The 26,707-nt window shown below is 43.5% G+C and overlaps 1 protein-coding gene across 3 annotated transcripts in view; it reads left to right on the forward strand.

The window, feature by feature from the left end:
- The window catches only part of mllt3 (MLLT3 super elongation complex subunit), a 48,699-nt gene extending 22,997 nt beyond the window's left edge, over window positions 1-25,702 (forward strand). The window contains exons 3-14 of one of the 3 annotated variants that reach the window (XM_036987630.1): window positions 4,867-4,949; window positions 5,261-5,425; window positions 6,345-6,383; window positions 7,474-7,602; window positions 10,029-10,628; window positions 18,823-18,895; window positions 19,054-19,107; window positions 19,224-19,368; window positions 19,695-19,794; window positions 20,163-20,231; window positions 20,683-20,754; window positions 22,197-22,328. In XM_036987630.1, the coding sequence (XP_036843525.1) occupies window positions 4,867-4,949; window positions 5,261-5,425; window positions 6,345-6,383; window positions 7,474-7,602; window positions 10,029-10,628; window positions 18,823-18,895; window positions 19,054-19,107; window positions 19,224-19,368; window positions 19,695-19,794; window positions 20,163-20,231; window positions 20,683-20,754; window positions 22,197-22,328 (1,661 nt within the window). Of the gene's footprint in view, window positions 1-4,866; window positions 4,950-5,260; window positions 5,426-6,344; window positions 6,384-7,473; window positions 7,603-10,028; window positions 10,629-18,822; window positions 18,896-19,053; window positions 19,108-19,223; window positions 19,369-19,694; window positions 19,795-20,162; window positions 20,232-20,682; window positions 20,755-22,196 lie in introns of all 3 variants that reach the window. The other 2 variants (XM_036987629.1, XM_021615178.2) reach the window with 2 other exon arrangements.
- Window positions 25,703-26,707: the final 1,005 nt, after the last annotated feature.

The following is a 26,707-nucleotide window of genomic DNA, read 5'->3' on the forward strand; positions in this document are numbered from 1 at the left end:
GGGAGTTCACGATTTGGCATATGAACATTTAGATCCTTTAAGCGAAGCATAACTTGTAGCCACATTCAACTGCTTTTGTCAACAGTTGTAATTCTTGTTTCTTTTAAAGTTGGACCTTAAAATGGACTTGAAAGCACCTCTTAATATTTTCTGTGCTATCCTTTCCCGTTGGGAAGACGCTTGACCTTTCTGCACGGCCTGCCATTCAAGACCTCACAGCTGGGACGTTGGATTAAAAATGGGAAGTGATTCACTGTGGCTTGATGCCCTTAGACACTAGAATCTCTAGATGTTCCAATTAAATGATGCAACACAGTTAGTGCACCGTCTGCCTACGGAACAACAGGAACAGTAAGGCTGCGGATTCATGAATAATGGTGATTCAGCTGAGTCATGGACCAAATGTCGACCAATAGAAATAGTCAGACTAAAGACTAGCTTTCAAATTACTTGATTTTTTAAAATTGCAAGTGTGAGCGCTGTTGAATAGAGCTTGAAATATAACTAATTTGTATAGGTGTCAATATTTGACTAGTTACCAGTATATACCTGTTCCATCAATGTTTCTGTTCCATAGGCAGACGGAGGCTCTTTCTGAGCTGCAAGCTCTCTACCATATGAGTTACAATATGGAGTATGACAGCATGTCCTCTGCGAAAGCTTTTTATCCAGCCACTTTGACGGATCAACTTGACAGACGTAGTTATTTTCTCTTGAAAGTGCTTTGGGGTAAAGTTTCGCGAAGTGCAAGTGGATAATCTGTATTCTAACAGTTACTTTACAGACGTTAAGTGCATCTGTTAGGGAAGGGAAAGCGTTCCGTAATTAAACCTATAGGGAAAGGGGATACACAGTCCGTTGCACAACTGACTGCATCCAACCAAAATGTGTCTTCCACATTTAATCCAACCCCTCTGAATCCGAGAGTTGCGGGAGGACACCTTAACCCACGTCATCAGGCACCCGGGGAGCAGTTAACCATTTAACTGCCTTGCTCAAGGGCAGAACAGCAGATCTTTCCACCTTGCTGGCTCTGGGATTTGAAACCAGGGACCTTTCGGCTACTGGCCCAACACTCTTAACCGCTATGCAACTCAATGTGATGATGGCACTTAATCCTAAGCACGATGCAGTAAAGGCATGTTTAAAAATGCCTGTAACTCAGAACCTGAAGCAAGGATATGCATATTCTTGATACCATTTGAAAGGAAACACTTTGAAGTTTGTGGAAATGTGAAATTAATGTAGGAGACTAACACATTAGATCTGGTAAAAGATTTTAAAAATAATGTTTTTTTCTTTGTATTATCTTTGAAATGCCGCAATGTAGTATTGCAGTTTAGGTGCAATTTAGATTTTGGCCACTAGATGGCAGCAGTGTATGTGCAATGTTTTAGACTGATCCAATGAACCATTGCATTACTGTTCAAAATGTTGTATCAAGTTTGCCCAAATGTCCCCTAATTGGTTTATTGATACATTTTCAAGTATATAACTGTGCACTCTCCTCAAACAATAGCATGATATTATTTCACTGTAATAGCAACTGTAAATTGGACAGTGCTATTAGATTAACAAGAATTTAAGCTTTCTGGCAATATGGGAAATGTGTTACTTAAAACGTCATGCTAATCACATTAATGCACCGTTAGCTCAACTGTCCTGTGGGGGGGAGGCACCGATCCCGTAAAGGTTAAGTTAAACACTCGCCATTTGAGATGAGGGAGGGCAAGGGGAAAGAGGGAACATCTGATTTCATGAGCGGAAGGAGCTGTTGGTGAAGTAGCTGCAAGATGTCTTCAACTTTTTTTAAATTTTACTGTGCAGTTCTATGTCCTCCAACTTTTGGCTCATTACAAACCAGTCTCTGGGGAAAGGGCAAATGCATTGTGACTGGCATTGTTCTATGATTGACATCTCTGCTTGATCCACAGGGAGAAAAAGTGAGTACCTCGGGCCTGCTCAATAAATAGGCTGGCCCTCTGTCTCCCTTCCAAACTTTGCGCTAATCGTTGGCAAAGTTCCTGTTGACAGGTCAATGAGTGTATTGCGTACCTCGCTCTTCCAGTTGCAGGTTGTTTATGGGACGAGTCTTGTCCTGTAGGCAGAACTGTGATTTCCGCTAGATGTGCCTGCTGCAAAGTCAAAATTGTTATAAACAAAAATTTTAATTTGTCTTAATTTAAGGTCAAGGTTAGTCATTAGGTTTATCAGATTTTTATACCTTTTGGGCTGTGCCAATTTGTGACTACTCTGCAGAGCTTCCTCCAGAACAAGATTAATTACGAAAAACGCTAACCTGCCTTCCAGTTGCTCCTTCACATGTACAGTGACCTTTTCAATTTCGAATAGGGAACCATAGCCAAGATGGTACTGCCAAGCCAAACTCCTCCCACAGCTCAAAGCTCAGTCATTTAATTTGCTTTCCTTCTTCCCCTTTCCTGCCTGTGACGCACACCGAGATGGTAACATAGCCAATGTGTTGGCTTGGTAAATCTTTTCTCATCAATTTAATGAGTTCCATTCTAGGGTCACTTGTTGCAATGATGTGTAGATTACAAGCAGTGTGCTTCTAATGGTGATCTACTCTTCAATGGTTGCTAATCCAGTTTTGTTGCCACATGAGATTTACAATGCAGCAGGGATCCTGCATTGAAATAGTGGTTTAGGCTAAGAGAGGAAATGCACTATAACTTAAAATGGTCAAGTACAGCAAGCGATGGGATGGCCAAGCGTGGCCGCCCACACGTCGCAGTGTCTGAATTTGAGTGGGGAATGTTATAAATGACTTGATTGAAGAGTTAAGACATTGAGATTGTGGCATTTTAACAAAGTCTACAGAGTGAACCTTTTGATTCGATATGTAAGAAACAACAACTGCTACAATGAAATGGCTGTGTTCTTCATTGGTTGACGAATCCCAAAAATGTACATTACAGCCCCTAATGACTTTGGGGGCTATCAAGACCGTGGGTTTTTTTGGTCAAAAGTCCATCTCTCCTCCGTGACCCGGAAACTGATAAGTGTCTTTGTTAGTAGGCAAGCGGAAGACTGTCCTCCCCTCTTTGAGTTGAGCAAATCTAAATGAGAAATAAGGTCATGTGGTGAAGCGCTTTGCTGTGTTAAATGATAGGGGTGCTCTTTCCTGGGCAACAAGTAGGAGACACAGTGGGAGGTAGTAGCATACCTGGGAGACCAGGTGTTGATGCTAGCTAACCCTCAGAAAACACCTTCCAGACAGTCTCTTAGGTCGACAAACCTGCTTCACCGCCACATGGGGGGAAAAATGCTGGAGGCTTAAATATGTGAAAGAGAACTGCTCAGACAGAGCCCAGACTATCCCACGCTATGTTTCTGGGTGGTGCAACTCATCTCATCCTCAACCCATATTTTCCAGGTTCTACATAAATAAGTTCGGCAGGCTACGGTGAATGGAACCTTTTAGCCACATGTAATTGAACCTGACCCGATCACGCAATTAATCACGACCCACAATATTTGCTCAGCGTTATTGGATTCTGGGGCAGAGCATACACCAGCAGTGAGGTTGACTCTGGTCTAGCCATCCGAGCCGTCAGTCACCCTGAAGGTGGTGGCGCTTAGAGCTGGTGTAATGTGAACATCTGACTTCCTGTCTAGGTTACTGCCAGCCAGGACTCTGTAGGGGACGAGTACTTTTTTGACCATTCCGACACGTTTGTTTTTTACATTTCGAGAACCGTTTCTCAATTTCTGTCGGATTTGGCTAGTTTGAACGGTTGGCATACACTGGGGAGAACGCAGTCATTTAAGAACCTATTTTTCTCTGAATGTTTTGTTAATCCCTGTTGGCTGTCTGTCATGCTGTGCCCTGCCATTCCCTGCTTTTACTGCCTTTTTAAAAGACTGTCTGACCTTGACAGAGTTAGAATGACTGCATTTATACTATACCACTCCTCCGAATGTGCTAAGGAGCCCATTGTATATTACTTAGCGCTTTATCAATGTACAAACTGTACAATTATGGTTATGCTGCACATACTACTCCGTAAAGACGAACAAAAGATAAAAAGATGAACGGGAGCTTGTAGATTCTCTTATTTGCCTTGAACATGCAGACTAATTGGCAGTCTTGCTACAAAGCCCCCTGGGACATAGAGAATGACAAACAGGTGTGTCCGAGGGGGTCATCTGACCTGGAGCGCAGGTTGTTTGTCCTGAAGAGCTTGATGGGAACCCAGCGTTTCATGTCGTGGGTTGCCAGGATTTGAGATGTATTTATATCTAATATTAGCCCAGAGTTTCTGGTATCCGTGTTGCATCAGATTGGTGGCGGAAATGGTCTTCATGTTTATAATGAGATCCCAGTAGAGGGAGCGCTTTCAGGTAGTACCTTGGCAGTGTGAAGTTGTGAGCAAGTGTGGCTGGCAGCAAGGGACATTCCAATTCCCATTAGTGCCAATGTCTCATACACACATTAAGGGCTTTCTGTAATCTGAAGGTAACCTTGACAATTATGTAGGTTTAAATACTTTATTTTTTATTTTTTTAATGTTAAGAGGAATATATTTGGTACCTTGAGACTTTGCTGTTGCTTGTCGTTGGAATTAGATTAGAAAACAAATCACGTTTACTTCTTTTAAAAAACATTTTTCAAGGAGCTTATCGACTCACCCACGTTTTTAAAATATATATATATATATATATATATAATATATATTTTTTTTAAAAGGCTTTAGTGACAAACACATTAGAAACACTGAGCGGTGAGACACGGGGAGCACACAGGACTCGTATCATTGTTTCAGAGGACTAAGGATAACGTATTTACAAGTGAACACACAGCATTGAGTGAAAAGCACCCCCCTCCCCCTCTCTATATTTCAGTGTGCAAGGATCCACCCTATAAAGTGGAGGAGTCTGGATACGCAGGCTTCATCTTGCCCATTGAAGTGTACTTCAGAAATAAGGTACATTTAACAAGGTTTTGACCTGCGTTGCTTACTAAAGATTCCAACCTGTAAACATTTGGCTTAGCCTGATATATAGGAGACCATGATCATCCCACATTAGGACCTTTAATCTAAAAGTAGCATTTGAATTGTGGGTAATGGCAAAACAATTTATATTTTTATATCCACATGCATTTGCATAGTTCTTTATACAGAATGATAGTTAACACTTTCTTTGCCTTTGTACGAAAGAGGACTCTATCAATATACATTTTACCACTTGGACTTTGGTACGCAACTGACTTCTCTCCTTTCTTTTGTTCCTACGGATGTCCCACTGCACCTCTCAGGAAGAACCTAAGAAAGTGCGCTTCGACTACGACCTGTTTCTACACTTGGACGGCCACCCGCCTGTCAATCACCTGCGCTGCGAGAAGCTCACCTTCAACAATCCCACGGAGGAGTTCCGCAGGAAGCTGCTTAAAGCCGGCGGGGTACGAGATGACGGGACTGGGGGGTGGGAGATGGAAATTTGACTAGGGGTGCATCTCAATAGCTGGTGTTTATCTTAATAGCCATAAGCATGTGTGGCCATACTGGATAGGTAGGCTTTTGCTCCAGCCTTGCTTGAACACCTGATTAAGCTGTGAGAGCAGGGCTTGAGAATAGGCCTTCATCTCCAGTATGGCCAATCCCTGGAGAGGTAAATTTATTACATGACAAATCAGAGGTTGAAGGGAATGTAACGCAATGAATAGCACTTTAAAAACATCCAGATGACAAAAGAACTTTGACTTTGCTGGCCACGAGATATGAACCATGTCGGTTGCATATCAGGCCAGCCATTGGTAGGCAAATGGGCTTATCAGGCCAGCCATTGGTAGGCAAATGGGCTTATCAGGCCAGCCATTGGTAGGCAAATGGGCTTATCAGGCCAGCCATTGGTAGGCAAATGGGCTTATCAGGCCAGCCATTGGTAGGCAAATGGGCGCATGCTTTTTATTTTGTTTTGTTTTTCTTCCCACTGCCCTCCCGAAAACCTTGTGCCCACAGGAATGTCCCCAAAACATTTTTGTGGACAATCGCTTCAGGAACATATGTAATTTGTAAGGTCATGTGTTTTTTTTTTTAAATATATATTTTTAGCAGGGCCCTCTCCATGCTCATTCCAGGAACACACCAATGTTTGTCTTTGTGCATGACATCATACACCTTAATGTCTACAGGCCTTTTCAGAGGAAACAAATAAGATTGGAAAAAGACAACGCTGACTGTGACATGGTTTAATTAAGAAAGGACTGGTGTGCCATAGCAACATTTATTCCGCTTACTCCGGATGTTTTGAGGTTTTCTCCATTAGAGCTGATTGGTGTGTGAGTGTGCACTAACATGCTTTATGTGTGTCCTCCACAGCAACGGGATCCTCACAAAAGAAGTTCGGACGACTCTCAAGTAAGACTTATCATGTGTACTGCAACATTCTTCCAATTGAGATATTTACACACAAGAATGTGTTGATACTGAAGCTTCAATGCTATTGGTCCACTCACATTGACATTGACAACGATGGGCTTTGACAATATAGACTTAGTATCCAAGAACTGTATCCAATATGCACAGTTGTGGGCAAGCTTCTATTATTTCTGAGACTTTCCCCATGTTGTTGACCAAGTGTTTCCCCTACCATTGTAAAGGCGGAACCCACCCCGCCTAGCTCTGTTATCCCCCTCCTAAAAGAGTTTGACATCTGTTGGTTTCATTTGGAGAGAGGGTAATGGGAAGACTGAAAGGAAAGGATAGTTGTATCAAAGGAAATGCTTACTAAGTAGTTTTGGTGCTGACTCACAGCAGATCATTTCAACCTCAGAGAAACCTCATGTTCCCAGTGAAGTGTTAACCCTTTGTTTACATCTTGCTGCTAGGCAAGACATGAAATGTGTTTATTCTTCCCTCGGCTGCTATGTTGAAGTGACACCACAATCAAACGCACCCTTAAATTTAGACACACAGGGAAGCAGCTGTGTTGTCTTTTCTTTGCTCGCGCGTGCTCACTGTCATTCCATACAATGTAATGACTGTCTGTGAGCAGTTCCAGGAATAACGTGCAGTGTTAAGTGGGCAAGTTTCTTTTTTTGAGGTTTGCTGCTCTTGGCATCGACAAGAACGCTACGATAATCTGTTAGCCTCCCTAAAAAAGAAAATGTTACAAAAATATCCAAACAAGCAGTCTTTAGTTTTACACACAAGCAGCTATAATAAGCAGGAATTATGAAACAGTCCAATTCATCTGATATTCAAATAGATTGGTTAAGCTCTTCGTTCCCAGACCATGTGGGCACAAGATACAATAAACTGTTTTCCACATCAGGACAATATCATTGTTCATTTCTTTGCCCTTTTTATTGCAGTGTATTATTACTAGGTCATTTTCTTTCTGTTGTAGATTTGATTCCCACAGGCTACATTCTATATTAAATATGTCACTGATCTGTAAGTCACTGTGGATAAAGGTGTTGGCTAAATGACCCCGTTTTACTTCCAGGTGATGGTAATGCAGGAGGGTTCCACATCTCTGTTTGGCCAGCACCTCAAGCTGCCCACCCTCCCCAGCAACTCCCTGACATTGACCTTCTCAGACGCTAAGAAAAGCAAGGCCTTCCCAGGGTCGAAGGTCAGTAGCGGTCTCCAGGTACAGACCAGGGCTAGACCGACTCCCCCTCTTCTCAAACTCTTCCCAAAGAACTCCCACTTCAAAGTCCCCCCCCCCCAAAAAAAAATATTGTAAAAAAAGAATCGCAGCGTACTTGGCTAGGTTCAAAGATGTTGAGGGTATTTAAACTCTGTGGATTTTCAAATGCCGAGTTCAACTCTGCATTTCTTGGCTGCTGCGAGACCACATGGTCCTGTTCCCAATAACTTTCAGACACACTGGGGTCCTATGCTACCAATGACGGTTATAGCTCCGGCCATACTGTATTAATTAGGCAGTATATAAAAGTCACTTTAGTTTTAAAGCCTGTTGAAGCTTGGTACGTATCAGTGTTTCATTGTGACGCAATTGTTCTCTAGCGGTCTCAGAAAGCCAACTTTTAGATGCATATGTGGTATTATCCGTCATGGCCGTAAATCATACATGTCAATAAACTGGCATGTTGCTTCCATTTACTTGTTATTTTTAGGCCCTTTAAATGGTATCATTTACCGCGGCCGGGCAGAGCCCACTCTGGCAGGACTGGGTTACGAGAGGCCCAATGCACATGGAAACGGTTTCCAATCTAAACAGACTGTGCGTGTGTGATGGATTACTGATGGAGCAGAGGGGTCACACGCGCACAGTAGTTCTACCATTATCTTCCACTAACGTCCAATGGCAATCCACCTACTGTGGTCTCCTCTCCCTCCGGTTCACTTGTACCCGACTTGTTTTTTATTTTATTTTTATTTTTTAAGTGTTACTGATTGCTAATGGCAGTCTGCCAAGTTTTACTTGACTATAAGTGCATTTTTATAGGCTAAACGACCAAAACTCAATTGTTGCACATAACTACAAAACAGCACAATGCGTAAAGGACCAGTTAGTTTCTCAGTTGCCTTGACAGTTATAAGGTGCATAAGCAGCTTTGAAAGTAATATTCTCTGTGCATAGCACTGAGTAGCAGGTGATTGTAACAAGTAGACTGCAGTAAAGTAGATGATGCACACACTCTGGAGTGGCAAGTACCAGTGGGGGGGGGGGGGGTCGGGTGCTGTTTTTGTGGCCAGTTAATGTATTGGGGCTGTTATTGGCGAAGCGCATCACTTTCAGACCAGTAAAACTTTGCTATAAACGTCCTTTAAAGTTTTTGGCCCTGGGCAGCCAGTGTTTGTTGGTGGGAGTAGTTTTGTGTGAGTGGGTTAGCAGCTTTAAGTCCAGAAGGTCCCAGGGTCAGGAGCAAAATAAAAGGGTTTTGGAGGTAGTTTGGGCAGGTCGTAACACCCCCCCCCGTCGTCTAGACTTGCTTAATGGCTTCATGGCATTGATGAAATATTGACGGGGGGCCAGCAGGCGTGACCCCGGGACAAACAGCCTGTGTCGTTTAGTTAGTGAAAAGAGAATGCACTGGCTTTAGTCGCTTCCATCTCCAGGTTTGCTCACCGGTCGGGCCACTTTAAGGTCGCACTTACAGCTGTTGAGTCATCCCTCCCTTCCACCGCATTCTGGACAGAACAAGTTCCCAGCTCTTTTCTCAAGTAAACCCTTTTTTTTTTAAATTCTAGAATAGACGTGCTCTTTATTGAGCGAGCAGTACAGAACCCCAGGGTGGCACAAGGCTTTCTCAAAATGAACACACAGTATTAAGACTCCTTTTTAAAATGCCATGACCAGACCAAACCTTTTCTTTGCTCATTTACTTGTCTGGGGCGTATTGATTTGAGCATTGTAATCAAGCCTTCAGCGCTGGAAGCCAAGTAAATAATTCCCTGTAGTGTTTTAATTATTATTTTTTTGACCCCAACAAATCTCACTGAAGTGGTAAACCTCAAGTTGCATCATCCCTAACCATTTCCCTGGATATCTAGTCAACAGTTGATCAAGACTAATTTCAGTGGTGTGTGTGTGTGTGTGTATATAGAAAAGCCCTTGAGATCAAAAATGTACTTTTAGGCCCATACCCTCCACTATGGATCAAGGGAATTATTAGCTGAGCTCATTGACATGCTGACGATTAGCAACAAAGTGGGTCAAACAAACTAATTAGGTGTTTGTCCCATCGTGTCCACTGACCCTGAGGCGGGATTTCTCCATCTTCCCTCTTGCCAGTGTGCAATCCTCTGAGTGTTAGTTAGGGCTGAACTAACCTTTTTCATTATGTACGTAGCTTGTGCGGGCTGTACTTAATCCAAATCGTAGAACTTGTTATTCAGATAATCACTTAGTTAGTGAAACATATCAATAAACTGTTCAACTATCCATTAAACCTGAAGGTAGCTCAAAACACAACTTAACCTTAGAGGTTGTTGTTGCACATGAAGAGTTAAAGTTGATAGCTTGATCAACCATCCTATAGGAGACTATCCAAATAAATTGAGACCTAATCTATGTGCTTTTCGCTGCAGGACGGCTTCAAAGGATCTGACTCTCTCCTCACCACCACCACCACCACCACCAGCTCATCCAAGCTCCACAAACCCTCCAAGGACTACAAGGACAAGCCTTTGAAAGAGCCCAAAAGTGCCTTCAGAGACTGTAGCAGGGAACCAAGCAAAGCCTCCAAAGATCCATCCAAGAAACCCAAAGAGAACCAGCCTCTTCGGGACAACCCCCCCATCCCCAAGATGGGCTTCAAGGAGCCCAAGGCCATGTCCAAGGAGCACCGGCAGGATGGGGGCTACTCGCACGGGGCTGGGAATGGGACAGGGACTAACAAGCGACTGTCCATCACCGACAGCGAGGACCACCTGACCAAAAAGCGCAAGAAGGGCTTCTCGGAGTTGACGTTAAAGCCGCCGGGGGGCTCGTTGCTGCCGTACCCCCAATCCCACTACTCGGAAAAGAAACTGCTGAAGGACAAATCCCAGGTGCGGCCCGCAAAAGTGCGGGTGGACGGCGGTGAGGCGCTGGGGGAGCGCAGGAAGGCGCCGACGCTACCTCCGTTCTCGGAGTTGAGGGACGCCAATGACTCCGACATGGAGGACAATATGTCCACCAAATCAGATGTGAGTGGAGCCTATATGTATTTTGTGTTTGTAGGTTTGTGCCGTCTGCCTTGACCACATTGGAAGAGTTGAATTATACTTTCATGTCTTCTGGGCTCTACTCTGTAGCTGTAAAAAAAGATGTTAACCCAAGTTTTTTTTTAAATAATTGCTTTAGGGATGAGCAATTCTGGTACTCGTGGCCAGTGTCTGCTGGTTTTTGTCCCTTCAAATCAGTGAGTGGTGAAACCAGGTGTACCTTAGCAGCAATAAAGTGTGTCCATTTTGTTTGCACTGTTACGGCTTCACATTCAGGAACAACCGATTTGATTCCTATCTTTCTATTTAGCATTTTTACACATTACCATACGAGTATGCCCATAGAGCCTACTGGACTTTTTAGTATTAGGTAGCAGAGTGGAGTTTCTGCCTGGTGCAGGAAGAAGGTTATTGAATCCTCTGGTTTTAAAAGTGGGTCTGTTCTTTTGGTCAGTCTCATCCTCCGCATGACCAGGCAATAAACATCTAATGACCGAGTCCAAGGGGGTGGCTCATAAACATGGTTGGTGTGCAGCTGCAGAGGGGCTGCTTTTGTTTAGAAGGAAACAGGAAATGGATACCTCCTAAACCACCACCCCACCTTCATGAATTTACCTCCCAGTGCCCCATTGTGACATAGCCAAAAAAGCTGCCCATGCAAAGCGACAATAATGTTTGCAAGTTTAGAATGTTCTGCTAGATCCAGGTTGCATGGTCAACTGTTGGATTCTGAATACTTTTTTTAGTTGACAATTTGGTTAAATTTGATACTCTGTGCAAAGGATTAGAGATCTGGGAAATGTATTTTTACATACCAGTCTAGTTCCTTTTGTAAGTGTTAAGATGGGAATAACGGAGTCATATTTAGACCTTGAGAGATAACAGTAGGCCTTTCAGAGTGTTGCCAGCTCCTCACACGTTCAGTAAAGGATCTTAACAAAATGGGGACTGTTATTAGCAGAGAAGCAAGCTGGGAGATTTATGGTTTTACGGCACCCAAGGAGAATGCAGAAGGACGCCAGGAATAGCCAAGAGCTCCTCTTCAATCTTTTGCCTTTTAGAAAAGAGGAAAAAGGGGGCAACCATTCTGCATTTGTCAGAAGCATCTCGTTATCTTTCTCCGTTTGCTTTCAAATTTTCTTTCATGCCCATGGTGTGTTCACCAGTCCTGCTACAAATACATGACACACACAGGTGCTAATCTCCCTTAACCATTTCCCCGCCAGAACCAGCAGAGCCATTGCAGCCCAAAGCCAAATGTGTGCGTGTGGTGTTGGTGGGGGGAGGAATTTGCCCTACAGGAATGGTCATAAATGGGAAGTGGGGTGGGTGCAGGGCGAGTGGAGACAAATGCCAGGTGGTCGGTCCTCCACAAGCTGCCTTGACGACTCTGGTGGCCCAGTCCTGGCTATCCCTGCTTATGCCTAACGCGAACCTTCATTTGATCTGGGATTCTGCCACGCTGTGTAGGCCTGGGGGAAACCAAGGAACTACCAAAGGGGAGGGAGAAAGTAACAAGAAGAAAGTCTAATGAAGGCCCCACAACTACACATGGGTAGATCATATGAGCAGATTGTATTTTAGGTTAACTTCTGTCATGTATTGGAAACACAGGCTGTTTCATGAATTTGTCCTTCGGTGTAAGCATTGGCCTACTATTGCGCAATAGTACACAAGTTGGTCCCTCGTCAATACAAAATGTGTAGGCTGTGTACACTGCACATGTTGCATGCCTTCCTGACTCTTTCTCAGCGCAATAGGGTGGTTTGTGGTTGGTTTTATGTTTGTGGAGTGCTACCATGTGGAGTGTCCATGAGTTAAACAGTCATTTTTGTTAGATTGACCTACTACATGACCAAACTGAAAGCGCACGGCACCTTAATTCACATCAATACGACCTTGTTTGATCAACCTTCCACTGAATTGAGAGTGAATTAACTGACGTTTTGGCCCAGTCCAGCAATGTTCATCTTGTACTTGTATCACACTTCAAATAAAATTGTATTAGTCACATGTCCAAAAATGCGCACAAAAATGAAATGGTAACACAATATAATAACAAGACTATATACAAGGAGTACCGGTACCGAGTTAATGTGCAGGGGCACGAGGTAGGGTAATATGTACATGTAGGTATGGGTAAAAGGGACTTGGCAGTCAGGATATATAATAAACAGATTAGCAGCAGCATGTTTGAAGCGTGTGAAAGTGTCTGTAGTGTCAATACACTTGTTTGTGGTGTGTGTTGGCGCGTTAGTGTAAAATGTGTGGGTAGAGTCCAGTGAGTGTGCATAGAACCGGTGCAAGAGTCGGTGCAAATAACTGGTGGCTTCGGTAGACTGAAAGAGATGAGACGGCAGATTGATGGGGGCAACCTAATACTAAAGTCCCGTTTATTGTCCTATAAGAGGTCTGCTTTGGTGGCTTTGAGCAAGACAAGACAAAAGCCCCTAAAGCAGAATGGCTGTGAGATTTACGATGTACTGAAGAAATCCCTGGCCCATAAACCAGTAGACCAGCTGCATGTTTGTTGTCGGAGGTGACGGCTATTGAAGTTTCCCTACCTTTTGTCCTCACTTCTCGCGCCTGCGCTCTCTCGCGAAAATAATGGTGGATGTTTCTTTGGGGCCTTCTACTGTCTATTGGGAAGAGAAGTTGTTAAAACCAGTTTATCCTTGTTACAGTTGGGCTGATTGAAAGTTTCCCTGCGCGGCAGCACAGGTGAAGAAAATATGCTTCAAAGGGGATATAACTGCACTACTAGGGACATACTGTATTTAAGACATGTATTTTTCCTGATTTTAATTTATTGTTAGTTGACTACAAACAAAGTTGCCGCCACCATGCGAGAGTTTGTCACATTAACGATGTTCCGTTGCTGCAGCTTTTGCACAAGCACTTTGAAAAGCAACATTTTAAACCAAGACGTGTGGGTTTCCTGGTTTAGGTGCAAATCAAATGTCTGCAGTATTAAAAATAGGCTAATGGCCTTACGTGCTATGAAAATGGACATCTAAGATGTGGGTTTCTTACTCGGACCACGTGAGGTCCATTTACTCAGTTTCTGTCTGTGTTTTTGACTCCAGCACACTAGAAGACCTCTTAATTCTGAATGAAGGCTAATCTTTGGCCCTCTTGATTGACTAAGTCTTTGGATCTGAGAGAAGTTCATAAACTGTAACAAGGGTATACGGTTTCAGAGACCAGGGTTAGAGAGGGCTCTATTTGGCAGCCCGGGCCCGTAGATTAAGAGGCTGTATCCCCCATAGCCAGGGAGGCGATTTGTGGCTGCTCGCACGCCTCTAGAATTTGAATGGAATTACATCTCGTATTCCCCTTGCTCTCCTGTGTAGTACAACGAATTACAGAAGGCTTTCCCCAGGGCTGAACCATACTAGGCAAGCAAGTCGGTTGCTTTGGTTCGAGTTGCTGTCTAGGGTTAGGCCTTAGCCTCTACAGTCACCAGACATAGACACACACATCCTGGAAGTTGCATGTCATAGCGGGGGAAGGAGTAGATGTGTCTTTACTTTGTGTGGTGTCTCGGGGCCACAGATCAGACGACAAAATGATCTGTCATTTAGCTTCAAAGTGCCTTTCACCTCAGTCTTCCACTTGGATGAGGTTTAAAGCTCCCAGTTACACAACCATGTGGTCACACACACTTGGATGCATTGTCTGTCATTGCCTATTTCTTCTGCTGGATACTGTATTGTTTTTCTCATGGTATTTTGTAGTCTTTAGCCCAGGGATGCACTCCTACTAGTTTCCATTTCTCCCTGGCTCATACTTAATCAACAAATGCTACTGATTGGCTGGAGAGGACACAGTACTACAGTACATAGACCTCTGCTGGAGAATTGGAAGAAGTCCGTGTTGGCCTTTAGTCATCAGCTGTTTGTCCCTACAAATAAGTTTTGGTATGTTCTGTGAAAATAACTATTTTAGCTGGGTGTGAAATGTAAATGTCAAAATACAATTTATTTGTTTACCTCCCCCCTTTCTCCCCAACTTCTACCTTGTCTCATTGCTGCAACTCCCTTAAAGGACTTGGGAGATGCGAAAATGAAGTCACGCGACTTCCGACCGATATTAGCATTTTTCGCGCATCGGTATTAGAATGACGCGGCCCTGCCCGCGTGTGGGGGTAAAGCAACATTTGGTTACCACATTAGCTCACAGCAGAATCCTTTTGAAACGCAATTTTCTTGTCTGCTCATTTTAGTCAATTACAAAACTATATTTAAGAAATACATGTCAAACAATTACTTTTCAACATTGCCTGCTCCAGAGCATTCTCACTACTTATAACGGTGCTAGCAGCAATATGCTAGCTACCGACCGGAACGTTACACTTGCCAAAACTAACGACGCAGACTAACGCTACAAGTAGTGAGTGGAGTTACAAATGCACTATACTAAACAAGTTAATGTTTTACCTGTGATAAAAGATTTTCCACACATAACTACGTGTAGCCTACTTTGACACTGGGTCCCCACCGAATAGTTTGAAGTTACAGGGCTCTTCTCACAGGCTATATTTCCCTACGTGGGAGCATTACGAACCGTGGGTTGGGATTTTTAGCAGGTTACATGTACATTGAACAACACGGACTGTTTTAGGTAACCCTGTATAACAAAATATTGACAAAGGTGGCTCTCTTACAATAGTGGTGAATGGGAAAGAATGTTTGACTCAATTTGAGTGTGTGGTCGAGGGGAGTATCGACTCGGTGTATGACTTGAATGGGATTTGTTCCACATTCTAAAACATTAGCATGTGTAAACAGTGACAAACTAAACCAAAGCCACGGATTGCTGTCATACCGTGTCCATGGACTACTTATATGGTAAGTGTATGTAAGGAAACCAATTTGTCTTTGTGTAATTTCTGAACTATCCCTTTAATTCCTTTTTCTGTCAGTCTTCCCTGCTTATTTACATTTTAAAAAATATTGAGGGGATGAGTTGTGGCTGATTTCTTGCGATATGGAGGACGAAACCAATGATGACTTAGTCACGTTTGGCTTAACCCACACAGTGCTTCAAGAGCCAGCTAAAATATAACACTGACAAATAATACTCTTCCTTATTTTATGGGCATGTGGTTGACTTTAGTATGTCTGTGCTGTTTCACCTAACAATTTTTACAATGGTAGTGAGAATTTTAAGCAGTGTGGCTATTTTGTTCTGTCTTATGTTTAGCTAGTGGCTGGTTCTTGCATCTTTTCAGCTGTTACACCACAGTTGCTGTCTGTCAGTTTTGATTGAAGTCACTTTTTCATTAGCTTTTTAAAAAAGTAATGTACCGTACCGTTACAGCTTTGCTATTAATCAAGGCCGGGTGAAGGGTAAGGGATAGGCCTTGGTAATCTCCAGCTCTCTCCTTCACTCGCTCTCTTTCTCTCTCTCTGGGACACAGCACAAATGCCAGACCAGATGATTTTAACGTGGCGCTCTGAAATGCCCTTTATTTATTTTTTACAAGTTTCTCGTTTTTGGCTGGACAACCAAAGACTGAGAAAAGCCTCTTGATTTACAACCGAGGCCTCTGACCATGCATTTGATGTCAGAGACACCCAGACAGACAAACAGGCTGTAAAATGCTCCAAAAAGAAAGGGAGAGCGAGAACATCAAAGATTCCCTCATGACTCTGTGGGACCCCACAGGGGGGCTTGGTTTTAATGGGCTTACCCCTACACTTGCCAGCCAGACACTTGGCAGCATCAATACTCAGCCCAGATCTTGGTAGAAGTGAGGGGAGGAGGAGTTTTTTGTGTGTGTGTGGTAATGGAAGTTTGTTGACTCTTCCCCAATTTGGAATGGAAATCGTACACAGCCTTGCAGCACACCTCACAGGCCAGACAGGAAACCGAAGCCCCACCATATCAGGCATAGATCCATCACCTGGAAATTCTCCAATTCAATTAATTATTTTTGTTGCCTCAGGAAAATAGCTTGTCCTCTCCATTCAGGCTCTATTCGATTTTTAAATCCACTGTTTCTTTGTTGCAGCAGGTGTATTCATAAGACGGCCCTATCAAGAGTTTTATAAGCTGAAAACATTTTGTATCAGCCCTGTCCTGGCTGTAAATCACTGCTTTGTGCTGCCTTGGCTGGAGGGCCAGAACACTTCTGTGAGTTTGGTATTGTTCAAGAGACCCAGGCCTGGTTCTTCCAAGGGGTCATCTGAGAGGAATGTAAACAAATTAATTCAGATTAACTTTAATGGCTTCTTCAGATTTCCTTTTGTGCCGCCTTCTAAGGAGGATTAACTTAATGGTAACTTGCAGATGTTCATCTCTTTCTCTACTGAAAGGAACTATCACCCCCTTTGCACTAACTTAAAACACTGGCAAAATGTACAACTTTTTTGTTAGACTGACATGGATATGAAAGTTGGTGTAATAGGTAACAGAACTTCTGGTGTCATTTGGAGCACAGTAGATCGGTACATTTAGGCACTCATCTTCCTCCCTGGTACTATGAGTGTCATGATATGATAATGTATGATGTCCTCCTATAGTCTCTTAATTCATATACCCCTCTCCTTTTTGTTCACTCAAATTGTCTTGGTTAACATAATACCATCAATTAGTGATTAGCCCATACATGAAGGAAGGAGGCATTTTCAAAGTATTGGAACCAAGCCATTGCTCACCCACACATGTTAGCGTTTCTACAGTGACGGGAGAGTGAATGTTGTGCATGTACGTTGTAAATACAGGAGCCCCTGGGAGCCCAGCCAGTAAACCTGTCACATTCTCTCCTTATTGGCCCATGCCAGGGATTTCATCACTGCCACTCACGCCACCGGGGTGCCACGCCTGCTTACAGAGCACTGTCTTCCTAAGGATTTAATGCACTTAATAGGCTTTCTGGACTCTTATTAGCTATTATTGCAGCCTATAACCATAAGCCCAGTAGGAACTGTACTAAGGAGAAATTGAATGGTTGGGAGAGCCACATATCCAGTAGAGAAGTTGCAGATGCCTCCGGCAGTGCTAGAGGCGTCACTACAGACCTGGGTTTGATCCCGGGCCGTATCGCAACCGTCCATGATCCGTAGCCCCACAGGGCGGCACACAATTAGCCCAGCGTCGTCCGCATTAGGGGAGGGTTTGGCCGGGGGGGGGGGGGCTTTACGTGGCTCATCACACTCTAGCGACTCCTTGTGGAGGGCTGGGTGCCTGCAGGCTGACCTCAGTCGTCAGGTGAACGGTGTTTCCTCCGACACATTGGTGCAGGCGGGTGTTAAGAAACGTGGTTTGGTTGGTCGTGTTAACTTTTTGTCATTCTCTGATTTTAAATGTATTTGTTAAAATTATATTTGATACTGGACTTGCACACGACTTGCAACAATTGGGAAGTATTTGATGCTTCTACACCTCCATTGCTTGCTGTTTGCGGTGTTAGGCTGGGTTTCTGTACAGCACTTTGTGACATCCGCTGATGTAAGAAGGGCTTCATAAATTGCTGGTTTTATTTAACCAGGAAGTTCCATTGAGGTTAGACTTCTTTCCCAGTTGAGACCAGTGATCAATATGTTTTTCTCATTAGAATTTGTTGGTATGAAATTTAGGCAGCATGATGGCTCTGAATAGGACCAAATTCACCCCAGACCGCTTGAGTTGATATGGGCGTGCAGCCATGTGGATGGGTATGCGGGAACTTAATTGGGATTTTCTGGCTTGCTCCAGAAATGTTGTCTTTTGTATGTGAAAATTGAACCAAATTCCCTTGTTTTATATTGACATGCTGCAGTCTACCTTTCAAAGGTTGCCTTCCTGCCCAACTGTCTGTTTTGTGTGTTTTGGGTGAATACTGCTTTCAACCTTGTGAAGCATTGTAAGTCTACCATGTTTGGGTTTGACAAGCCCAGATTTACAGTGGAAGCAAGCACGGTTATGCCTTTTTAGGATGGAAGATTATCTACAAAAAAAAAATCTGATCTCCAATCCCCTAGCATTTCTACGTGACACATACACTACCATGGCCCTCTGTGGAAATGTTATGACCCCCTAACTAGACTTGAAGCGTGGGCTGCGGACTCAGTGTTTTGTGTCCAGTGTTTGCACCCTACCCAAGGCTTTGAACTCTGTGAGCACTGACATTTGCCATGTAGTAGATCGTGTCTGGGTCACTGATCTCTCTTTCCCCCTCTCCTCTTCCCAGTCGGAGCAGCCCAGTCCAGCCAGTTCAAGCTCTAGTTCCAGTTCAGGATTTGCAGCCAGCCACAAACGCCAAGGTAACACCAGAACCTATGCATACACACTTTTCTCCAGGTCACCTGGAAATAACAATCATTCAATTTTTTTTATATTTATTGGCCACCCCAAATGGGGTATAACATGTTCCATCTCTTCCCCTTCACTCCCATGTTGTGATTTTGTTCCATGGACACAGTGGCTGAATTCGTCCGCAGGAAGGTAGGGGCCGTCCCTGCCACAGCCCACACAGGTAACCTCACACCTGACTACACAATCCATGGATGGAATTGCAAGACTGGGCATGATTAGTCACTATCAAATTGTTTCCTCTTTACGAATGTTCGCTCTCTCTCTCTCTACACACAGTGTTGGGTCCCCTTCGTTCAATAATTCATGACCTGCACTCCGACGACAACGAGGATGATTCGGAGGAGGACGACAACGATGACAACGACATGGACTCTGACCTGGAGCGACCAATGCACACGCACATGACACACCGCCACCGCCGGTAGGTAGTGCCTGGCCATTGTCATGGCAACATGGCCCTTTGGGGGGGCCCCCAGGGTCGTTTTCAATGGGGCTTTAATGAACTGGCAACTTAAAGGTTACTAGTATTATATGCCATCTCAGGTACTACCTCTACCGTTGTGCCCTTAAGCAAGGCTCTTCATCTCAAAATAGCTTCAGGGATGCTGCTCTGACCTTGTGCTCTGTGTGTGTGGTTCGATTGGATGGAAAAACCACAAAAAAAAAATGTTCCTATTTGAATAATGGTCCATTATCAGTAATACAGTTGTATAGTATTCCAATGGTTGTCATCCTCCTTTTCTGCAGGGTCAGCCTGAGTGACGGCACTGAGAGTGAGAACAGCTCAGCGCCCTCTCCCCACTCTCGCCACGAGCCCCCGCCTTTAATAAACACCAGTAATAACCAGGTAAGACCAATAAAATCATCAACATTATGAAATTGAACACAGTTGTTGTTGGTTTTAGACACCAATGATGTATGGAAACATCAGTCTTATTAGCATCCTATAATTCCCAGGATGCGTTTCCCTCGTGCGCCAGCCACAATGCTACTCGTAAATAATGACCGTTGTGTACATTTTAAACAAAGCAGTGGTTTTCCAGTGGGTACATATGATAATCCCTTATCTGGGTCGTAATCACTAAAAACGAAATGAAAGGAAATGGGTCGAAATTGGGAGGGGCCTACCTGAACTTGCCTAATAAACGCTTGTTTTTCGTTACCAAACTTATTGCTACGTTGTGTACTGATGAATACAACCCTGATGTCTCGCAGATACTGGAGGTGAAGAGCCCCATTAAGCAAACAAAGCAGGATAAGAATAAAAACATTGACTGTGACAAGGTGAGTAGCTTCCTTGTGGTTGGGGTTTTACAGAGATAAGGTCATATCAGTGTAATTGAATGGTATTGTAGCCAGGACATTTGTTGTCGCCAGGACATTTGCAGTCCTAAACTGAAGTGCCTGCGGTCACCAAGGCTCTTGCAAATGGACAGGAGACGGTCTTCCTGATAATCATAACTTGGCCCGGTTAGTCTCCCTGTCATAGTCCCAAATGGTGTAAATAGGTAACGGACATGGTTCAAATAAACACAGGAAAGTTTGAGGTTTGCTTTGGTTTGCACTTTTGCGACAACGCAGTTGGCATCGTTGTCGTCCCAGGCAAATTTTAAATCAAACCACGGCTCACGTACATGACATTCGGATTTGACCCAGTTTAAAAAATAAATAAAAAGTCTTGTTTAGTGCAACTCCCCCATGCTGATGGGCCGTGCTTTCCATCTCTTTCTCGCAGGCTTACCTGGATGAGCTGGTGGAGCTACACAGACGACTGATGACACTGAGAGAGAGGCACATACTCCAACAGGTGAGGTCCAATAGTGTTTGTTTGTGTGGGTTTGCTGTACTAATAAATGTGTTCTCGGAGGATGAACCCGTACGTTTGCCGGTTCATGTTTGCATGGAAGATGTCGCTTGCTAGGGTCGTTTTGTTTGGGCTTCATGCTGTATCTGTTACACAGCACATTATAATTGAGGACTTCGTATAGGTGTCTGGCAATTATTAATGATTTGGTTAACCTTTTTTTTTTCTCCACTCCATCTAAAAGCACACGTCCTCTTGCTTATGTTCACAAGGCCTATCATATGACCGCATTAATGGAGATTCCCAGCCGCCGTTGCCAAAGAGCGGGCTCGCTCTCCTAATGAGAAGTTTGGCTCCGAGCATCGGTGGAAAAACTCCTCCCCGCACAACATCAGCGACCCGAGCGCTAACTCACGGCATAATCAAGCTAATCCTCAGAGCGCTTGGAGACTTCAGTGTCATAGCAGTGTTTCACAGCCTCTGAATATGAGACATGTGAATGATTAACTTTCCAACCTCCCAATGCTATTTTGCCTCTTTTTGGAAAAACCGCAATGGAGTCATTTCATATTTTTTTTTTTTTTAAGAAGAAGAATCAAGAAAATGTGGCCAGTTTATTTTCAATAGAAATGACTCTGTAGCATCTGCCAAAGTGCTGTCCTACCTGACCAAAACCAGGTCCGGTAATCTTGGTGTGGTTCCTTCTCCCCAGATACGGGGGGAGGGGTGTGTGTTGACACTCGACTTGAAAGCATCTGAATTCTATCTTCCATGTCATAACAATTGGCCGAGTCTCCCTGCACTCCTGGTCCGGCTGCCGCTCAGGGAGGGAGGGAGGAGAAATGCGTTCCACATGGAGGCCCAACCGGTGCTTTGTAGTATGAAACGGATCAGGCTAGGGTCACCCATTACGTTACAACACCGCCACGGCTTCAAACACCGGAGTTCCAGTAATCACTGCAAGATAGATGCATACACACGCACACACTTCCCTATCGGCGGAGAGCTGGAACCAATAAGACACCAGCCAAGGAAAAAGCATATTTCCTATTCGGGCCTCTCCCTCTCTGATAGAGTTCACATGCAAGGAGTACAGTACAGTGGAGTGAATTAGGGGGGGTCCCCATTCCAAATTCATTGTAGTAAAAACCGACACTAGCCCACCCACCTTTCAATGACTCTTCCCACAAATTTGTTTTGAATTAGTCTATTGTATAGTGTGCGGTCCAACATTGTCTGACTAGGCTGCTCCCTGAGACTGTATAGGGCGGAAACTCTGCTGCTGGTCAATATACCAAACATTAGGACAACTTCCTAATGTTGAATGTGGATGATTTAACAAAGGAAATGTGTACAATTCCTCCGTACTTGGTAGGAAATAGGGTTTACAGACTGTAGTCTAAGGGTTTGTTGACTTTCTGTCTGTGACTTCTTTCCCCTCACAGATAGTGAACCTCATCGAGGAGACTGGACACTTCCACATCACAAACACCACTTTTGACTTTGACCTCTGCTCCCTGGACAAAACTACGGTGCGGAAGCTCCAGAGTTACCTAGAAACGTCTGGAACGTCATGAGGTCTTGGAGCTGCTGGCTGTTGCAAGGAACAATGTTGGAAGAACTTAGGAATCTTCCTCTTTTGTTCCCCCCCACTCCCCAAAAATGTACTTTTCACTGCAACGCAAAAAGATGACCTGCCACGGCCGGGCCCTGCCCCGGGTCTTAGTGCCTGGCCTTCTGGTCGCTCCACAATGCTCGTTGGATCTTGTCTCTCCACGCGACCAGGGTAGCCCGTAAGCACAGACCGGATCGGCGTGTCGTGTCACCCTGGAGATGAGTCCTGTCGACCAGGAATATCACCCAGAAAGCCTTGAAAAATTCCACAGTTCACAAAAAAAAAACGTGGTAAAGAAACAGTGACCTTGCTTTTAAAACTAATGTGCATATTATTACCATGTATTGAATTTTTTGGCGTTCTTTGTGATGAATGGTGCATGTTCAACACTGCCTTACCACGTTTGTCGGTCTTTATTTATTGAGGTGTGTGTGTGTGTGTGTGTGAGAGAGAGAGAGAATAGCAACACTGAGTTAGTCTTGTGCAAGCACTTCACAACATGCATCTCTCTGGCTCTGGAAGGACGGTGGAGCAGCGCGTTGTCATCACAACGTTAAGATTTAAATTATCTTGTGACGGATGACTTGAATGGCAATCAAACGTCCCTCTATATGAAGACGGCAACTCTACCCTCTCCTCCAAAACAATAATTGTTATCAGTGCCCACCGGTACGAGCTGAAGACAAATCATGAACTCAAATTGTTGAAATTAACACAATTGTATATTCCATTCTTGGTACCAAATCTTTAATTGATGTATTGGACAATGACGAGGCAAATTTCCAAAGTGTGCTGCATGTTGTTTTTACAAGCTCTCACTTGTATTCCGCTGCTCAAGTTGAAACCAAGCCTAGTGTTTGATCAATCTATTCTGCCCTACCAAGCAAAAAGGCATTAACTGCTCATAGCGTGGAACTGATAGAAATGGCTTTTATTTACCTTTGGTTTCACAGTAACTTCATGCAGTTACTGCTAACATGACCCCCATTTTCTACAAAATACAATAGAGACAGGATACATGTCCACATGATTAAGCATGTATATGTTGCAAAAATAACACATTTTCAACCAAATGAGCAGTTACTGCCTTTTTTGCTTGGTTGGGCAGTATTGTAAGCAGGCCTGAGCTAAAATAACTATTTTGAATCCTGGAATTTTAGGAGGAAAAATTGTACTCTTACGTATGTAAGACTGAATCTTATTTATTTCACGGTGACCTCCGTTGCCAAATCAAAGTTGTGCATTAGAATTGAGAACTGAACTGATTTATTTTTTTTGTGTAACTTTGTCCTTTTTGCTAACCTGAGGAGTTGAAGTTAATTTTGTCTGCTGAGAGCGATGCCTCAACAGGAATACCAGTGGTTGTAGCTGCTCACAGGGCCACGCAAAGGCAGAATATGTTGCATTTTTTTCTTGACCAATGTCAGTCTTATGAGTTTGTGTATTCTTAGGACATACAATACAAATGCTGTGTTTTGTACAGATGAGAACATGTGCAACCTGTGGTAAAAATAGTTAGTCACTGTAAATGTAACATTTTTTGTTTGTTTTGACTTTGTTGCAATGCCATTTTGTAATTTCTCTTTTTTTTTTTTTTTTGTCGAAGCCCAAAGATTTTGGTTTTGGTTGGGATATTGTTTATTTGTATATAAACGTTGTGATTATTAATGTCATCTTTCATTTCTTGGAGGGTTGGAAAAAATATAACATTTTGGTATTTTAAACAATGGTAGCTTACAATCATGTGTTTTAGTCAAAGCTATAACTGGCTTCTGGTGGATCCACAACATGCAGCAAATTTTTTGGGTTGATTTCATCACTATTCTTGACTATCTTCTAATTAGTCTGCCATTTGAATTGTATAACTAAATGACCACACTGCTCCCCCCATGTTTCTAATTTGGGAGGGCAACACGATTACTTCCTGTATACACAGAGTGTACAAAACATTAGGAACACCTTCCTAATATTGAGTTGCACCCCCCTTTTGCCCTCAGAACAGCTTCAATTCGTCAGGGCATGGACTCTATAAGGTGTCAAGCGTTCCACAGGGATGCTGGCCCGTGTTGACTTAAACCGGTGCGCCTGGCACCTACTACCATACCCTGTTCAAACACAAATATTTTGTCTTGACAATTCTCCTTCTGAATACCACACACAATCCATTTCTCAAGGCTTAAAAATCCTTGAACTTGTCTCCTCCCCTTTATCTACACGAATTGAAGTGACATCAATAAGGGATCATAGGATTCACCTGGTCAGTCTTATGGAAAGAGCAGGTGTTTGTAATTTTTTGTAGACTTAATGTATATGAATGCTTCTATTTGGAGAGAAGTGAGTGCTGGGAATAGTTATACAATACTTTTTTTTTTTCAAAAGGACGTGTCTGTTCAGGATGGCGCAACGTTACAGAACAATAGGCATAGGCAGTCATTTCTGCTCTACAGTATACATTGCATTTCTATCTGCATCATTCAAACATTTCGCCCTATTGAATACACCCCCTCGGTTATCATCTGTATATCTAGCACTAGCAGTCATCTCAATCTCCCGTCTCTTGCCTCTTGAGATGTATGGGGGGGGTACATGAGGTTGCAATGTAGTGCAGTTCTGTGTTGGGTTGAATGTGGAACTTATTGTCTCAGTCTCTGCTGTCAGTTCTACCAGATCTGACCCATTTACTGTGTGTTTTCAACTTGCAGACTATTTCCTATAAAATGCACAGTTGCAATTCCTTTTTGTGAGGACATTGTGTTTTGTGTGGTTCAAGGTTTCATTCATGTCACTGAAATCCAATGACAAAGTGATCATTTGATTACCCTAGTTTTCTTCAACTAGCCACTAAGTACTGTATAAACGCCACTATTCCTTTTAAACAAAGTGTTGATTTATTTCTCAGTGGATCTTCAAATGCCCAGTGTTTCAGGATGTTTTGAATCCTGAATCTTCGAGACAAAGTAAATGGGTAGCCTTTTCCAGGCCGTGGGGGAGGAGCCCACAGTATGTGCCGTTTCTGTAGCATGAGAAGTACACTCCCTGAACAGGACCCTAGTTTATCACTGAGACATAACTGTAAAAGGGGAAAAGTTCATGAACCATTTATTTTTATACATAACACAGGTCTCAGGTCAGAATGTTGATCCCCTCTTTTAATTAGCTGACACGATTTGTGCAGCACGTGGTTTTTAGGTTTGTCAATGTAGGTGGTCGGACAAACGCTTGGAAGGCATCCAGACTCCCCATTTTGTGGCGGGGATGGGGAAGTATCATGCTCAAGCCTTTTATCAGGGAAATAACCTTTTTAAAATAGGATTTTCAGCTCGTGTTCACTGTATTGCTCGCCAATTGAAATCCTCTCAGATTCGTTCAGAGCTCGCTGCCAAGGTTAGCTGTCATGGGCCCTGTCCAGGAGTGTGTGCAGATAGAAATGTGTCTCAACCGGATATGATTTTTCTGTCATGTAGAATATGGAATTATGTCTGCTTTTCATTACATTTCTATCTGCAACACACATATATTCCTGTTCGTTTTGATCCGTGTGGTTGAGAGAGAAGTAGGGAGAGGAGAATGCCACTTTAGACTATTGAGCTGTACCCCCTACAACCTGCACGGCAAGGACCTTCCTGTCTGTAAGGACAACTCTGCTGTGTCCCAAATTACATTCTATTAACAATGTAGTGCACTATAATGGGAATAGGGTGCCATTTGCGATGCGTCCAGGGAGTCGCTGGTATAGTGTTGGACATGTGAAGGCCATGGCCACTAACGGACATGCTAAGCCAGCCAACTTAACACATTTTCAGCAGCTGTTTAATGAATTGGAGCAGCTGGACGATGGTGGTGCCAAGGTATTTTGAGAATGCGATTACAATTCTAATCGCATTAACACGGCGCCATCATACGCCTTACTCTGCCATTCCACCTCGTGTAGGAGCCAAAGGCTACTCCAGTTGTCCATTGACCGTTTGTTTTCACACTGTATTTGAGGCGGCGGGAAAGAGTCATCCCAACAGAAGTCTTAAGGAGACATTATAGTTCTAGAAGTAATTTACAAAAGTCACTATTGTTGCAAAAAAAATGATCAGTTCTTATATGCAGGTTGTTTGCCTTTAGGAAGTTGCTTAATGACAAAGATTGAAATGGCTTAAATAATCATTTATAACATTTCATTTTTGCTGGAGTCCCCTTTTAAAGACAATTCCACAAGCTGTTGTGTATGGATACACTTGTTTTGCTGGCAGACCTGTTTGTCAGTGATTTATTAAGAGGGAGTATACTGCTATCGTATCACACCATTTTAGGAAGAGGATCTTGTTTGGTTGTGGTCTAAGCAGTGCTGCC

This window comes from Oncorhynchus mykiss, chromosome 9 (assembly GCF_013265735.2).
Source record: "Oncorhynchus mykiss isolate Arlee chromosome 9, USDA_OmykA_1.1, whole genome shotgun sequence".
Taxonomy (NCBI): domain Eukaryota; kingdom Metazoa; phylum Chordata; class Actinopteri; order Salmoniformes; family Salmonidae; genus Oncorhynchus; species Oncorhynchus mykiss.